This window comes from Siphateles boraxobius, unplaced genomic scaffold (assembly GCF_051911475.1).
Source record: "Siphateles boraxobius isolate OS27281-9 unplaced genomic scaffold, OSU_SipBor_1 48, whole genome shotgun sequence".
NCBI classification, from domain to species: Eukaryota; Metazoa; Chordata; class Actinopteri; order Cypriniformes; family Leuciscidae; genus Siphateles; species Siphateles boraxobius.
Window position 1 is genome coordinate 10,719,282 of NW_027509119.1, and position 17,432 is coordinate 10,736,713.

At 35.4% G+C, this 17,432-nt stretch overlaps 1 protein-coding gene across 4 annotated transcripts in view; it reads left to right on the plus strand.

Annotated features, from left to right (window-relative positions):
- Window positions 1–17,432, plus strand: part of lrp4 (low density lipoprotein receptor-related protein 4) — a 98,335-nt gene that overhangs the window by 73,372 nt on the left and 7,531 nt on the right. For 2 of the 4 annotated variants that reach the window (XM_077201971.1, XM_077201970.1), the window contains exons 20-31: window positions 1,443–1,644; window positions 1,746–1,935; window positions 4,378–4,509; window positions 7,240–7,380; window positions 7,468–7,554; window positions 9,280–9,451; window positions 10,442–10,604; window positions 11,160–11,385; window positions 12,106–12,409; window positions 12,597–12,815; window positions 14,660–14,794; window positions 17,188–17,296. In XM_077201971.1, the coding sequence (XP_077058086.1) occupies window positions 1,443–1,644; window positions 1,746–1,935; window positions 4,378–4,509; window positions 7,240–7,380; window positions 7,468–7,554; window positions 9,280–9,451; window positions 10,442–10,604; window positions 11,160–11,385; window positions 12,106–12,409; window positions 12,597–12,815; window positions 14,660–14,794; window positions 17,188–17,296 (2,080 nt within the window). The remainder of the gene's footprint in view (window positions 1–1,442; window positions 1,645–1,745; window positions 1,936–4,377; window positions 4,510–7,239; window positions 7,381–7,467; window positions 7,555–9,279; window positions 9,452–10,441; window positions 10,605–11,159; window positions 11,386–12,105; window positions 12,410–12,596; window positions 12,816–14,659; window positions 14,795–17,187; window positions 17,297–17,432) is intronic. The other 2 variants (XR_013194645.1, XM_077201972.1) reach the window with 1 other exon arrangement.

Here is a 17,432-nt window from a genome sequence, read left to right on the forward strand (position 1 = left end):
TGAGGAGCAAGTTGGTCCAAATAAAATGGGTACTGTCCCATCTTTCACAGACAACTATATTAACACTACATGAAAGGTAATATAAAAAAAAGCATAATGTGGCACTTTAATACCCATTAAGAGTCTAGCTGCTGCATTTTTAACTTTTTGCTATCAAGAAATGGATGATAGACTAATTCCTTTGTTGAGCGCATAACAGTATTCAAGTCTTGAGACGTTTAAGCATTAAATGCGATTTCTTCTCTTGGCTAAATTAAGTGGAAAGAACTTGATTTTACTATTGTGTTTCTGTACAGGAGAGGTTGTGCATAATGCTCTTAATGGAATTGCTTTGCCGTTTTATGCAAATTACTAACCTTAGGCACATGGACGTTCATTTATAACACTCTGAATTCATTAACATTAGACCAAGGTTAAGAACTAATTAATGCACATATACGCCTGTTGTGAATTGTGCGAAAGGTTTTTGCGAGAAGTTCTCTTGTGTGTTTTGTACAAAAACCTTCCTGCATGTGTAAAAAATACAAATAATCCACGTAATTATTAGTGAATGAAACCCAATATCCTGTCATGGCCAGTTCAAGCTTACTGACAGAGTCAGTCAGGTGTTGATTTAATATCTGCTGATACTTGGAGTTAACAAGTTGTCCTGGGCCTTTGGGAGGAAAAACAACTCCATAACATCAAAGATACACACCATATTTCACAGTTGGCATTAGGTACTTCCATTGATGATGATTGGATAATGGAAATGGCCCTTTTCAACAAAGAAGCTATTTTCTTAGTCATTTCCTAATTTGTGCAACTTACTTTATTGGGTCTTTCCCGTAGTGATGGATGAGTAAAAAAAATTGGCCTGTGCATAACCTCTTTTTCGAATCCCAGTGGATTTATCAGGCAGGTGACCTCAAAACATTTCAATTTATTCATCTGGCAGATGCTTTTATCCAAAGCGACTTGTATTCAAGGTTTACATTTTATCAGTCCATGCATTCCCTGGGAATCGAACCCATGACATTGGCGTTACTAGCACCGTGCTCTACAGAAATGCTTGAAATATTTAAAAACGTATGAATTCTGAATATAAAGTAATACTTTACTTGAAGCCTTTATGTATAATGCATTATAAAGGTATTCATAATGTACATTATAATGCATTATATCTTTCCATAAATAATTGTAACCAAAGTTAAACTGCATTATAATTTTTTTGTTACATCGGAGCATGGTTGTTTGCATTATAATTTCTAAAGGTGTAACAATGAATAGAGAAGTATTGTAATGTATTAAATGGTGCATTACAGGGAAGAATTAATGCATTAAGGCTTTTTTAATGCAGCATATATTAAGGCTTCAAGTGAAGTAAAGTATTGCAGTAGTAGTTGTGGATGTTTACACAACATAAAAAAGTACATAACCTTATTTGTTTTGTATCACCATAGATTCATGTACTGGACAGATTGGGGTGCCAATCCTAAGATTGAGCGTGCTGGTATGGACGCATCCAACCGTACGGTTATCATCTCAACAAACCTGACCTGGCCTAATGGGTTGGCAATCGACTACCACACTGAGAGGCTGTACTGGGCCGATGCTAGCATTAAGACCATTGAGTATGGCAACTTTGATGGATCAGGCAGACAGGTAGAAATGAGTGTGTGTGTGTGTGTGTTTGTGTGTGTGTGTTATTTAAATAGGCTAAAGGTTGAAATTCATTATTTCCCGCTCATTCTTCTGCATTGAAGGTGTTGATTGGCAGTCAGTTGCCTCATCCGTTTGGTTTGACACTTCATGAAGACAGAATTTATTGGACAGACTGGCAATCCAAGAGCATCCAAAGTGCTGACAAGCTTACTGGTTTGGACCGAAGAACGCTGGCGGAAAACCTTGAAAACCTCATGGACATTCACATGTTCCACCATCATAGAACTACAGGTAAAATGGCACAATAGAGTTATGTATTAGAGGTCTGCACTCCCGCGGGAGTCCCGCGGGACCCGCGGGTCCCGACGCAAAACAGTGCGGCGCAGGACAAATTTTTAAAGGTCATTGCGGGAGCGGGCGGGATGATGAGGTGCACTTGCGGGTGCGGGCGGGAGGGATGATACGCTGCACTCCCGCAAATTAAATATGAGTATAAAGTAAAATATATAAATGATTAAAGTAGCGTACATAATTTGTAGTTGTGAGGGAGATTCTGATTGGCAGCAATAAAAACGTTTTAAGCAGCCTAAACTTGTGAACGTTGTCGGGTAGGGCGGGGCCTAATCTCACGCACACTTGTTTAGAGACAATTCCTTTCCCGCTGCTCCGAGTTCGAATTCGAAAGCTAGTTCAAGTTCATAATAGACAGCATGGACGAGGAACAGAGCGCCTCTAGTGCTTCAGATAAAGTACTGTTGTGAATATTATGCTGTTCGTAATATGGGACCAATAAATATGTTACCAAGTATTGGTAAGGAATTTTGTGTGCACGCATTTTTTTCCCCAAGACCTTTCTACTAAAAAGCGGTACTAAAAATGACAAATCTTTGCGGGAGCGGGACTGAACACTGCGGGAGCGGGCGGGAGCGGGTCTGAAAATTGTGTCCCGCGCAGACCTCTATTATGTATCAATAATCACAACTGTCATTATAACAATAGAGCTATAATTTAATCAGTAATACTGGTACGAAATATACAATACAATAAAAGTTTGACATATTGTAGCACTCTGCACACTTTCTGATGTTCTCTCAACCAACATCATGAGGTTCATCCTGAGTTGTTAAAGTAGTATTGAATGAGTTCAATTTGCAGTAGTAGTAATATCAAGTAGTATTGAATGGTTGCATTGCCTTCACTGTCCAGTCAAAAAAAACAACAACGTTATTTTACATTGTCTTTGTTACACGTTACATGTACTTACTATAATTATTACATGTATAATTACATGCAGCCAACCCTAAACCAAACCATAATCACATGTAGTTAAATAATATTACTCGGTACTTAAATGCATAATTCCACTGTAATAAAGTGTAACCAAAAAGCTTTTAATGTTTAACTAATTTTATACATAAGCCTTACACTGTGTTCTAACTGGACGTAACCCCTTGTGAAAAAGCGCGCTTAATTGTATTGAATGTGCTCTTCTAGTGTACATCAATTGAAGTATATTATTTGAAATCTTTACTTGCAGATAATATATAATATTAGTTTTAAAAAAGGCCACTTAGGTGTTGTTAGAGTACACTTTCATGACTGTTTGTTTTAATCATTTAACTCATTGTTTTAATCATCTTTAGTCATGCTTTAAAGAAGTACACTTATTTGTTGTACACTTGACTAACATACTAAAGCACATGTACAGTAAAGTACTTGATTCAAATTTTAACTGTAGTGTGTTATTTGATATTACATTTAATGTTACTGTAATTGTACTAAATTGCAACTTCCTCATTACAAATGTATAGTTACAAATATATTTAAATACATGACATACAAGTTTCAATAGAAATTACATTAAAGTATATTTTAATTTACCACTATGCGTGTCATTACATTTAGACCATATTTCAAAGACATTTATGAAAAGAAATGTGAAGATGTACATACAAAAGTAATTACATTTAAAAGTAAATTAAAACAATAATACATTTTCATTTAAATTAAAATGTTAAGTGTCCAAAAACTTCAAATTCAGTTCACACAAGTGTTCTTTTAAAGGATTTTTTTTTTTGATTGACTGTTTTATGATTGATTGTGTCACATACCATTTTTTGGACAAACAAATGGCTTGTTGCTAAAATCTCGCATCCCAACCGTTAAGACACAATGTTAGATTGAAATAAAAATGAATCGGATTCCAATTAAGATAATTGTTTAAACTCAGTCAAGTTTGACTAGTGGTGTATTAACATATCTGAACTTGTGTTGCATGTGTGTTATTGCATATTTGAAAATATTTCAGTGTAAGCTATTTTTAAGGGCTTCAATGGCTCAAATTTTTACATTTTCTGTAAGTAAGTTTTAATGTTGTATATACAGCACGTCAAATTATGTTAATGCCTTAGCTTATTTTATTTGAATGTATAGAATACAGTTAAGTATAATTCATTTTTAAGTTGGCATCTCGTTGACAACTGAAATTCACACACATGCCTAGCAGATATATGTTAAAGAGGAATGTGGGTCTCTGCCATATCCAGTGTCTTGGGTTTTCAGACAGCGGATTAAGGCCAGTGATAACTGATCTTTAGTCTGGAGTCTCATTCGTGTATTATGATCTACCGGGACACCCAGAGGCCTGATAGGGATCTGTTACATCTGATTGAACGTCCATTTCTTCCCCTTTCTCTCTCACCTGTCTCTACTTCTTTTCCTTTCTGTCTAAAGTCCAGACGCCCTGTTCGGTGAATAATGGTGGCTGCAGTCACCTTTGCCTCCTGGCTCCTGCTCCTAAAGCCTCAAGCTGTGCATGTCCCACTGGTATCAACCTACAGGCGGATGGCAAGACTTGCACTCACGGTAATGCCGAAAGTCCATGCTACTCAACCCATCTCGAATATCTAAGGACCCAGCAATAACTGCTCATTCAGTAGCCATAACTCCACAATTGAGATGAAATTTAATGAAATGCAGGTGTTCTTTGCTTTTGGGATTCCAGGTGACAGCTCAGTCCATGGTTTTTTGTTGTAAGGACAGGAGAATCTTTGAAATTTGAGGCTAATTTTGAGTTGCCTTAGGGGTTTAGGGGTCACCGTAATCATGTATCTGTGGTGATGATGTCATGGTGCATGTCTGAAGGCGAGAGTCACTGACTGAAAACCATTTGGTTGGTTTTCAATAGAATTCAGTAGTGGATTTGAATTTAATTGCTCTGCTGGCAACTCTGGCCATTTAATGCCGTCGATCAGATTTAATTGGGTAGGCTTGTTCTATTGACATTTACACATAGGGTACAACGGGCCAAAAGGCGCATTCGATTTCATTCTCTTGTAAATCAATAGATGGCACAAAAATTCAGCTCAGCGCTTATCTTAACTGCTTTTGATGATGAAATTTGGCTGATTCTTGACGCAATCACGGACAGCAACATAGTTGATTCTGCGCTAATTAGATATAATAGTTAATGTTTTTTAAAATGCTGTTTAGTAGCTGTATAGTAGCTGTATTAACTAGACATTATTAAAACCATATTATTTTAGCTAAAGTATTTGTATAAATAATGTGTGCCTTTTGCCCCATGCTGGTTTTACCCCGTGTGTGGGGTGAAAGGCCCAACTTGCCACCTCATAAATTTATACGATTTTTAAATAAGCAAACGACTTTGATTTATTTGCACACAAAATCTGTTGCTCCATCAATGTTCAATAAAAATACATGGTAACACTTTCTATGAAGACCATGCTTATAAATAAGTAAAATGGTGCTATAATTCATTATAAGTATTACTATTTTATAAATATATATATATACTATATATATACTATACTGCATTATAAGAACAGTTATAGTTACATTTATTTTATTTTTATAATTACTTAGAAGTCATTCGTTGTTGTTTTTTACTGCGCATGCTCTTAATCCAGTATACACTGATTTATAAGTATTAATTAGTCAGTCGTATGGTTCCATGAATGTATTTATAGATGCAACCTGCATTGCTATAATGTTATTATATTATATTTGCAATTACTTTTTTTAGTAATTCAGATTTATTTCTGTCAAATAATTGAATGTATTGTTTTTAATTGCCGTGTTGTGTTCTTTTAATACTTATTGTGAGTGATAATACAGTTTCTAACCTCTATAAATGCATCATTGATGGCTTTAAGTAAAGGGAAAACATAGGATGCAATTTCATGATACATTTTAAGTTGTTTACTAGTAAATGTAGCTAATGAACGATAATTCCTGTAATAAAATAATGGGGGGAAAAAATAGAAATCATTAATACAAACAGTTGAAAATATTTTTGTTATGTTACATACTAACAAAACACTGCAACAATATTAATTGAAGTATAATTTTAAACTGCTATAAGCGATACCATGCATATGGCTGAGGAGATATAGATTTAATGAATCAAAACTACCATTCATGACCTCTAATGCAAATATTAGCCATTGATAATAACTAATTGCTGCAGCAAATAAGTGTCTCTGGATTTATTTTATATTTGATCATTTATAAATCAGTGTATAATGGATTACGAGCTTGCACATTGAAAAAGCAAATGCATGACTTATTTTAAGTAATTATAAAAAAATAATATAAATGTAACTATAACTGTTCTAATAATGCAGTATAGGTCTGAGTCTTTACAAATATTTTTATAGAATAGTAATACCTTCTCAAAATGAATTACTTCATAGAAAGTGTTACAGTGAAAAGCACATTTTTCGTAAGGTGTGCCTTTAGCCTGTTGTACCCTACATTTAATGGCATCTACTATTCCTGTACATGTAATTAATAAGGTTATTTTTTTGCCATTATGATAAAGACAATATGCTAATTTACACTACATGAAAATAGCCGGTCTTGTTGGCAAAGGCTATTTATACTAGCTTTACCCACCATTATCTTGTGGCAGACAAAATTACAAAAGAAACCATGATAATTACTGAAACAGTGACGTGGACAAGTGTGAGGTACACATTCGGTGAAATGAATGATAATGTTTTTTGGTAATGAACACCTTATTGCATTATTGTGAATAATTCTGAATACAATATAAATTGAATTTTTAGGACGCTTGTTTGCCATCAACCGTTTAAAAATCTGTGTGGAATGAGTGGAGACAGACTGCATACAAATGCACATTCACTTTCTGACAGAATGATGGCACTTATGGAAATGCAGAAATAATGTGGTTGCCTTGGCGACCCGTAAACCAAACAGGCTGCACAACTTTGTTTCTGACACCCGGTTGTCACAGAGAAGAAAGGAAGTCAAACAGTACTTGCATTCAGATTTTTGTATTCCCTATGTTGTTTATCAAATAACACCCAATACTTAAAACATTTAAAACATTTTTAACAATTTAATCTGGACTAAAACATGCCAATTATTTTATGTTCTATGCCAGTTATCTCTAATGTTCAGATTCTTTATTGTTCTTTATACCCCCCCCCCCCCCCCCCCCCCCCCCCCCGGTTTAAATTTAACACTATATATTTTTTTTTTTTTATTTGATAAAAAATGTAATTTTTTTATGAAACGAATGCTTCATTATTATTCTCTCTTGTCTTACAGCAATGAACAGCTTTCTTATCTTTGCCCGGCGGACAGACATCAGAATGATTTCTTTGGACATCCCATACTTTGCTGATGTTGTTCTGGCAGTCAGTGTGTCTATGAAGAACACGATTGCAATAGGAGTGGATGCCGTAGAAGGTACAAGGAAATACTCAACATAGAGACACTTTTGCATATAATGCTTATTCAGGGAAAACCATTTTGGATATTTTCATGCTTCTGCAGGTAAAGTGTACTGGTCAGACAGTACATTAAAGAAAATCAGCAGAGCCAATATCAATGGTACAGAACATGAGGACCTTATTTCAACTGGTAAGTTGGACTACAACCCGAATTCCGGAAAAGTTGGGACGTTTTTTAAATTTGAATAAAATGAAAACTATAAGACTTTCAAATCACATGAGCCAATATTCTATTCACAATAGAACATAGATAACATAACAAATGTTTAAACTGAGAAATTTTACACTTTTATCCACTAAATGAGCTCATTTCAAATTTGATGCCTGCTACAGGTCTCAAAATAGTTGGGACGGGGGCAACAAATGGTTGAAAAAGCAAAAAAAATAGAAAGGATTCAGGTGGGAGAACATCTAGCAACTAATTAAGTTCATTTATATCAGGTCTGTAACATGATTAGCTATAAAAGGGATGTCCTAGAGAGGTAGAGTCTCTCAGAAATAAAGATGGGCAGAGCCTCTCCAATCTGTAAAAGAGTGCGTAAAAAGATTGTGGAACACTTTAAAAACAATGTTCCTCAACGTCAAATTGCAAAGGCTTTGCAAATCTCATCATCTACAGTGCACAACATCATCAAAAGATTCAGAGAAACTGGAGAAATCTCTGTGCGTAAGGGACAAGGTCGAAGACCTTTAATGAATGACCGTGGTCTTCGGGCCCTCAGACGACACTGCATCACTCATCGGCATGATTGTGTGAATGACATTACTAAATGGGCCCAGGAATACTTCCAGAAACCACTGTCGGTAAACACAATCCGCCGTGCCATCTGCAGATGCCAAACAAAGCTCTATCATGCAAAAAGGAAGCCATATGTGAACATGGTCCAGAAGCGCCATCGTGTTCTGTGGGCCAAGGCTCATTTAAAATGGACTATTTCAAAGTGGAAAAGTATTCTATGGTCCGACGAGTCCAAATTTGACATTCTTGTTGGAAATCACGGACGCTGTGTCCTCCGGGCAAAAGAAGAGGGAGACCTTCCATCGTGTTATCAGCGTTCAGTTCAAAAGCCAGCATCTCTGATGGTATGGGGGTGCATAAGTGCATACGGTATGGGCAGCTTGCATGTTTTGGAAGGCACTATGAATGCTGAAAGCTATATAAAGGTTTTAGAGCAACATATGCTCCCCTCCAGACGACGTCTATTTCAGGGAAGGCCTTGTGTATTTCAGCAGGACAATGCAAAACCACATACTGCAGCTATTTCAACTGCATGGCTACATCGTAGAAGAGTCCGGGTGTTGAATTGGCCTGCCTGCATTCCAGATCTTTCACCTATAGAGGAACATTTGGCGCATCATTAAACGAAAAATGCGTCAAAGACGACCACGAACACTTCAGCAGCTGGAAACCTATATAAGGCAAGAATGGGACCAAATTCCAACACCAAAACTCCAGACACTCATAAACTCGATGCCCAGACGTCTTCAAACTGTTTGAAAAGAAGAGATGTTGTTACACCATGGGAAACGTGCCCCCGTCCCAACTATTTTGAGACCTGTAGCAGGCATCAAATTTGAAATGGGCTCATTTATTGGATAAAAGTGTAAATTTTCTCAGTTTAAACATTTGTTATGTTATCTATGTTCTGTTGTGAATAAAATATTGGCTCATGTGATTTGAAAGTCGTATAGTTTTCATTTTATTCAAATATAAAAAACGTCCCAACTTTTCCGGAATTCGGGTTGTATATTAAATCTACAGTTACCCTCAAAACTACGCACAGTAATTGTATTAAATGACTTTTATGCAGTTGCTCAACTTTGATTGATTTGAAGTGTTTCCCCTCTCTTTCAGGTCTGATGACCACTGATGGTCTGGCAGTGGATTCAGTGGGCAGAAAAATCTACTGGACAGACACCGGGACAAACCGCATTGAGGTTGCTAATCTCAATGGCTCAATGAGAAAAGTGCTTGTGTGGCAGAATCTGGACAGCCCTCGTGCAATCGCCCTGTTCCATGAGATGGGGTGAATGTTTTGCCCTACACTGTTTTGACTCCGAACAATTCATTTCAAGTCAGATTTAGTTGTAGATTTAAAAAAAATATATATTTTATTAAAGATAGACTTTATAAATTCCTGTTCCTTATATAATACTCTATATGTGTTATTCACTATGTAACCTTGTGAAAAAGTAGACTTTAGTACACTTTTAAAAAGAGTACTCATCACACACTTATTACTTTAAAATATTTTACTTATGTGGGAACTGACTGTGATTTGATTTAATTTTGATTGCATTTATGGTTAACAAAAATATACTTTAATGTAATTTCTATTAAAACGTACGTCGTGTTCTGTTAAAAATGTATGTCTTATATTTTAATATATTTGCAATTACGCATTTGTAGTGAATTAAGTACATATGTTAACTTTAACTGTAGTAAGTTAAACAATATTACATTTAAATTACTTTACATGTGCTTTAGTATGTGTCAACACATCAAAATAAGTCTAAAAATGATTAAAGCAATTTTTTTTAAATGCTCTTTAAAGTAAAACTTTTAATTTGACATTGTTACAAAGTGCATTTTTTAAAAGTGTACTTAAGAGTGTTTTAAGAGTAAAGGTTCTCTTTAAGTACACATAAGTGGCGTTTTATTTCATCAATACGTTATCTGCTCAAACAATTTTGGGAATATACTATTAAGATTTATAGTACATTACAAGTGCACATTCAAAACAATTATGCGCACTTGTTTTTAACAAGGGTAGAACTGAATGAGTGAGGAGGACTTTGAAGGCAGGTGGTATTTCTAATAACTTTTATTATATTCTGGTTCTGAAAGCATTTGATTGGACAAAATTCTACTTTTTTTTTCTGGGTTTGATTCCTAGAAAATGGAGAGACTGTAAATTTTCTTAAAATAATAAAATATTAATTATTTCTTAAAAAGTTTCTTGCAGCAGGGGACAGGCACATTCTGTAATGATTAATAATATAAAATCTGCTTTTAGGTACATGTACTGGACCGACTGGGGTGAACATGCCAAGCTGGAGCGCTCCAGTATGGATGGTTCAGATCGTGTTGTTCTGATCAATAATAATCTCGGCTGGCCTAATGGACTTGCCGTAGACAAAGCTGGTTCACAACTGCTCTGGGCTGATGCACATACTGAGGTTAGTGTCTAGCTACGATGTAAACGTTTCTGCATGGGTTTGAGTTCAGAAAGACTTGAACTTTCAGGTAGTGTTTGATGCTCAGTCGTTTAATGTATGATGAAAATCTGATTCGATTTTAACTGTATAGCCTGACATATGAAATAATAGTCAGAAATATCCCTTTTTTTATGGAAAGCGAATGAACCTTTACACGCATCAAAAACTTAAAAACAAATTGCATGTGTTTGAGTATCATATGCTCAGCTTTTATGGCTTATACACTATGATATAGGAGAAAAAGGAGAATGCTTGTATTGTGAATCAATGACATCTTTATAACTGTATAACAGATTGTGTACAAAAGATATTAAGTGTTAATCATGTTGATAATTTAGCCTTGTAAATTTGCATAAGTATGATACAGTTGGCTTTATAGGGTTAAAAGGTCATGTAGTGTATTCCAGCCTATACTGTAACACCTTGTTCAAGTTTCCCTACAGACGAATGATAAGACTTATATAAATGCTGGCTGGTTGAATTAAATAAAATAATCAAATCTTTTTGAACCTTTAGCGGATAGAAGCATCTGATCTTAATGGTTCAAACCGGAAGACCCTGGTGTCTCCTGTGCAGCACCCGTATGGCCTCACTGTCCTGGGACCGCATATGTACTGGACCGACTGGCAGAGCCGCAGTATTCATCGAGCTGACAAGGGAACTGGAGCAAACACCATCACAGTCCGCTCCAACTTACCTGGTCTCATGGACATCCAGGCTGTTGACCGCACAAGACCTTTGGGTAGGTTACAAAGTAGTACAGTGTTGTTGTTGTTTTTATTTATTTTCTTGTGTTTATTCTCAAAGCCTTTCGCATTGTGCATCAAATAGCCTTCGTGTTTCAAAAAAAATATTTTCAGCCATTTTTAGAACCCAAATTTGTGTTTTGTCATGAACTAAAAATTTTTAAGAAATGCCAATCATTAATTGAAATAAATCTGAAATAAAATAAAATAACAATATTAGATTTTATAATACATTTTAAAAAAAAACAAGTACTAGAAAAATATAATGTTAGAAATCTAAATGACAATAAGAAATGTTGTTTTGGTGGCTAAATTAAATCATATTATTTTTAAATTACTTAAGAAATTACTAGCAGTAAAATTACTAATACTGAAATGCACTGAAGATTAGAATCTTAATTAATTGCCAGTTTAAATCCAAAAAGCGACTTTTTTTGTCTGGGCAGTGTAGTATAGAAGTAATATTAAAATAACGCTAGTGTACAGTACTCATTTTTGTCACAGAAAGTGCCTGCTAAATGTACATTAACCATTAACCACCTGAACCTTTATATCCTTTTTCCAGTAAATAATTACAACAATGTGCTTGAAGCACTTAAATAGTAGTTAATTGGTGAATAATGTTGTTCAGTTCAAGGCTTAGAAAAGCTTGGCATGTAAGAATACAAAAATGATGGTACTTTTTTTTGGCATAATCGTCCTCCTTGTTCCTGCAGGTTTCAATAAATGCGGCAGGAGGAACGGCGGCTGCACTCACCTGTGCCTTCCTCGGCATAATGTGACGTCTTGTGCTTGTCCCACGGGTATTCTGCTGAAAAGTGATGGAAGATCATGTGACAATTTGCCTGAATCATACCTGCTGTTTTCGAATCGCATCAGCGTCCGGCGAATCTCTCTAGACACTAATGACCATACAGATGTGTACGTTCCTGTGCCCGAACTGCAAAATGTTATTTCCTTGGACTATGACAGCGTGGAGAGGAAACTGTACTATACAGATGTGTCTCTGGATGTTATCAGGTATGGTGTCTTGAAATATATCTTTTTTTTACTGCAGTAGTAGCATGCTATCATTGATCCTGCTAGTTACTGCAAGATTTTTCAAGGAAAGTTTTAAAAATCTCCACCCTGGCATTTACTTCTATTTTAAATGCGATGTATTGTTAAGCTCTCTTATATTATTCACACAATATTTTATTGTTTTCAGACGGGTAAATTTAGATGGCAGCAATATGGAAACTGTGATCAGTCATGGTCTGAAGACTACTGATGGACTTGCTGTTGACTGGGTTGCCCGTAACATGTACTGGACAGACACTGGCCGTAACACCATTGAAGTGGCTCACTTAGATGGCACATCTCGGAAAGTTCTGGTGAATAACAGTCTGGATGAACCAAGAGCTATCGCTGTCTTTCCTAGCAAAGGGTGAGAAAGGCAAACATATTATCATTTACTTCCAGTTCTGTTGATTTATGTATTTGTTTATATTTACATTTGCATTTAAGGCCCCCATATACTCGCGGTGAAGTTCTTTTTCATTCTTCGCTTAAGGGTAAAAGAAGATTAAAACGTTATCAGCGGTATACTGTTAGCGGACATCTCGATGCCGCCTACACTGCTGAGAGTGGTGTTTACATAAATATGAAAATATGTACTGCACGCTTATTAAAAAATAAGCACACAACAAAAATGACAGCGGTAAGAAAACAGCATTTAAAAAAGCATCTGATCATAGGTATGTGGATATGTTTGCACGAGCTCTGCAAATCTGGTACTCCAGTCGTCACGTCATGTTTATTTATGTAACACTTTATACAATACATTTCTTCATAAATCAAGCAGCATTACAATATTGAACATGAAAAAACAAAACCGTGTCAGTGTCTCTTTCAATTCGAATTAAAACTTGTGTTTTTACTATAAAGCAGCTCCCCAATGCGTTCATGGCGTTTTTACACTGCGATTCATGTGAATGTGAAAACAACACGGACTTTAACTGAATTGAATGGCAGTCTACTGTCACCTCAAAACAATCTGTTTGCAAGCCGCCCTCATGCGACAGACATACAGTAAACTTAAGTGTCGTTTACTCAGCTACGCATAATAGCACCAAATTAATAAAAAACTAAATATATGGACCACGTTCTGTTTGCTTTTATGTGGCGTGCACGTTTGTGATGTAAGATGAACAACACAAGTGCACCAGGTTTCGATAGAATCAAGTTGAATGTGAAACCAGTCCAAGCAAAATTTACACTGGACTATGACACTCGCAGGTAAAAGAGGAGACTAATTAAAAAAGGGTAGAGTTTCGATAATGATTTTGTTGAAAGATGGTATACATGATAAAAAAATATATATAAACCCATTAATCCATATCCACAACATACAGCGTAAAAACGCCCTTAGACTAACCTCGACGGACTGAACAGAAGAAATGAAATGGAGAAGATTTTTACGTCGAAGGCAGCAGAGCCAAACCCATCTATTAAGTAATCACCATGGACCAAGTAGTAGTTCGATTGTGTTTACCAGAGCAAACTTTTCCGGAGAGTTCACTTCGGCAAGCTGTTTCAAACTCATGAAACGGACTCCAAACGAACTCATTTTGTTTGAAATGACATCACACTTGAAGTACCTGTATATTGGGTCCTTTATGCATCTGGAAAATGCTATTATCCAAAAAGACTTACATTGCATCGAAGTTATGCAATGTATCAGTTCATGCATTCCCTGGAAATCAAACCCATGACATTGGCGTTGCTATCACCGTGCCCCGCTGTTTGGGAAGACAAACAGAGAAATGCCAATATTATTCAATCCTAAAATGTATCTATACATCCCTTAGTCTAATTCTAAATTGACTATTTTTCCCTGTGTTTGTAGTTTGCATTTTCTATGTATTTTGTATACTTAGAGCAGTGGTATGCAGTATGGAAGATTACACGTGTGTGTGTGTGTGTGTGTGTGTGTGTGTGTGTGTGTGTGTAATATTATATTACACATATACATTATCATATTATTATTTTATTTCTAAAATATTATTACAGTTGGAATATTTTCTTGATGAATCTCTAAGGAAAAATGGATGGTTAATTTTCTTTAGTTATTTTGTCTACAGGTAGTTGAATCTAGAATTCTGAAATTAGAATAAAGTAACGCATTAAGATTGCATTTATTTAAATGAGAGGGAGGAATAGGGGAGTTACTATATATAGTTACTATATTTTTACTAATGAATGCTTTTCATTATTTTATTCTTTGGCAAGGTTCTTGTTCTGGACTGATTGGGGTCATATCGCAAAGATCGAGCGAGCGTACCTGGATGGCACAGACAGAAAAGTCCTCATTAACACAGATCTGGGGTGGCCAAATGGCTTGACACTGGACTATGACACTCGCAGGTAAAAGAGAAGAATTAATTAAAAAAGGGGAGAGTTTCGATAATGATTTTATTGAAACATGGTATACATGTATAAAATGGACCTTAAACACATTAACCCATATCAACAAAATTCTGATGCACTTTTTAGGCTGCATACACTGTCCAATGTTCCCTGTTGAGTGCATAATGCCTTTCTGTACAAACACAGTTTGGTCATTTATGAGAGTGACTGCCTGCATTTTTCAGCAAATTTGGTCATAGAATGCAGTTGTGACAGCTGCATTAACAATAAATCCATATATGTTTAAGTGAATGAGATTGAAAACTGTAAGTTATAAAAGGATGAGACACTCAAACTGTCCTGTTCAAAACAACAGGTTACATACCATATTTAAGTTTCTATTAAATAGCTATGTTTCCATCCAAAGTAGTGAATTTATCTTATGCTCAAAATTGGAATATCGCATTAAAACATTTGTAAATGAAGCTCAGTTTCCATCCCATGTGTTCAATCAAGCAAAATCGTCACTTGCTGGGAAATTGGCGCAAAATATATGTAATAAAAATGCAAGTTGCTGCAGTCGAGGATCCACTGTGGCTCTTTAATCATACATTATAAATTACTTGCGCCTTGGAGAGCGCAGACCAAATGCATTTTTGCATTTGGAAGTAGATACCTGTTTTGGAATGTAGTCGTGTGAGACAGTTCTTGGAGGTCATTATACCAAATCATTTTGAGATGCTGTGTAACGCGATTTGCCTGCTGGTTAGTCCAGTTATCCAATCACATCCCTTTGTTGAGGCAAAGTCACGTAAGTTGACACATTGAGGGATTTATTCGGTTTCCATCATTTGTGTGTTTATCGGATAAAAAGTGATCTGCCTCAATTGAATGCATACTTGTTTAGAATTTAAGCGCATCGTGCCGTTTCTCTCCAACGTTTTTTTAGGTATCACAAAATTCTCATAAACATGGGTTGATGGAAAAACAACTTATGACAATCCCCTTAATCGTTCTCACGCTAGCCACGAATATCACTTGTGTAAAACGTAGTGACAGTGATTAAAGTAAATATCATAGATGGCAAGATCCATAAAAATGGAAAGTTTATTCACAGTTGACTCAACATACTTCCAAAAAGTTCAATAAAACAAGCCCAAATGAAGAGATTTGCAAGCACCAAAATAAGCCCAAATATGTGGCCATTCAGAAAATAAGACCAAAAAAATCACAACCAAGTGTTGGCCTTATTTATAAGCGACCAGAAAACCTTCTGTCGTTGGCAATTTCCTGTAAAAGGCATTTTTGCATATACTAATATTACTTTGGTCAAATCAAACAGGTTGGCGTTCATGCTTCTTGTTCACAGTCATGTTTATCACTATCTCAGTCATCGCAATTTCAAGGGTAATGCACACCAAATAAGTATTGGAGATTCAATACCACATTAAACACTCCTATCACTAGATTGCAGTGTGTATGTGGCCTTAGATGAAACATACACTCTATTTCTGTTTTTGAAAATCATTTTCATTTTAAATTTTGTTCTCTTTTCTTTCTTTCTTCAGTTTTACACCTAGCTTTACTTTTTTAATGCCACTTTACCACTAACATCAACTGGCTTTGACTGTTCAGGTACTTTCCATGAATAGGGTACAGTTAGTGTTCCATTTTGGGGGGAAATAAGGGAAACTAGCTACTGTAATTCTGACTATTCATTTAGGTTAAATTTGCAAACTTATTTATGCGTTGTGTTTATACATTTCAATCATTACAACTCTCAAAATATATGTACAAGGTTGTTATAGTTAACTAATACTAAAATAATTAAATAAATTACTTTAAATAAAATAAACTTAACCCTTTTTTGTCTATTTGTCTAGCAACATTTCTCATTTTAATTTAGTTTAAGTTGATGTACTAAAATAACTAAAACTGCAATAAAATTAATAAAACTATGTAGACAAAAAAATCTAAATATAGAAAAATGTTATATAGATATTGTATTTAGAAAAACAAAAACTACTACTAGAAAAACTAAAACAAAAAAAATCGACATGACAAAATTACTAAAACTTTGACTAAAATTAAAATGAAAACAGAAAATATAAATATTTTTTAAAAATATTGAAAACTATAGTAGTATCTCAATTATTCTAAAATTAAACTCTAGATTTATAAAAACATTTTTGCTATAATGTTGATAATTGCAAGAGCTGACAAAATATTTATTTTGAAATCCTCAGGCTTAATCAACATTTTCTAAAGGCACCTCTTTTGACTTTCTTAATTTGCTTAAAAAGATGTCTTCCTTAAAGCATTTCAGACTCTATTTTGTACCATAATCATGGCAAGTACCTTCAAACATTCTGGAGAATTATCACTGAATTATCACATGATTTCATGTATAGGATCTTTTGGGTGGATGCACACTTGGACCGCATAGAAAGTTCTGACTTGAATGGCAAACTGCGTCAAATTCTGATCAGCCCCGTCTCACACCCGTTTGCCCTCACGCAGGTACCTTTCCATATCTGATCCTCACCCTCACTTACCGACTCACATCACCTCCTGCTCCACTGACCCATCCTCTCTTTCACTTATGTCTCTGCATTTATGACCTTAGCATGATTTTCTCTTCCTACGCATCTTTCCA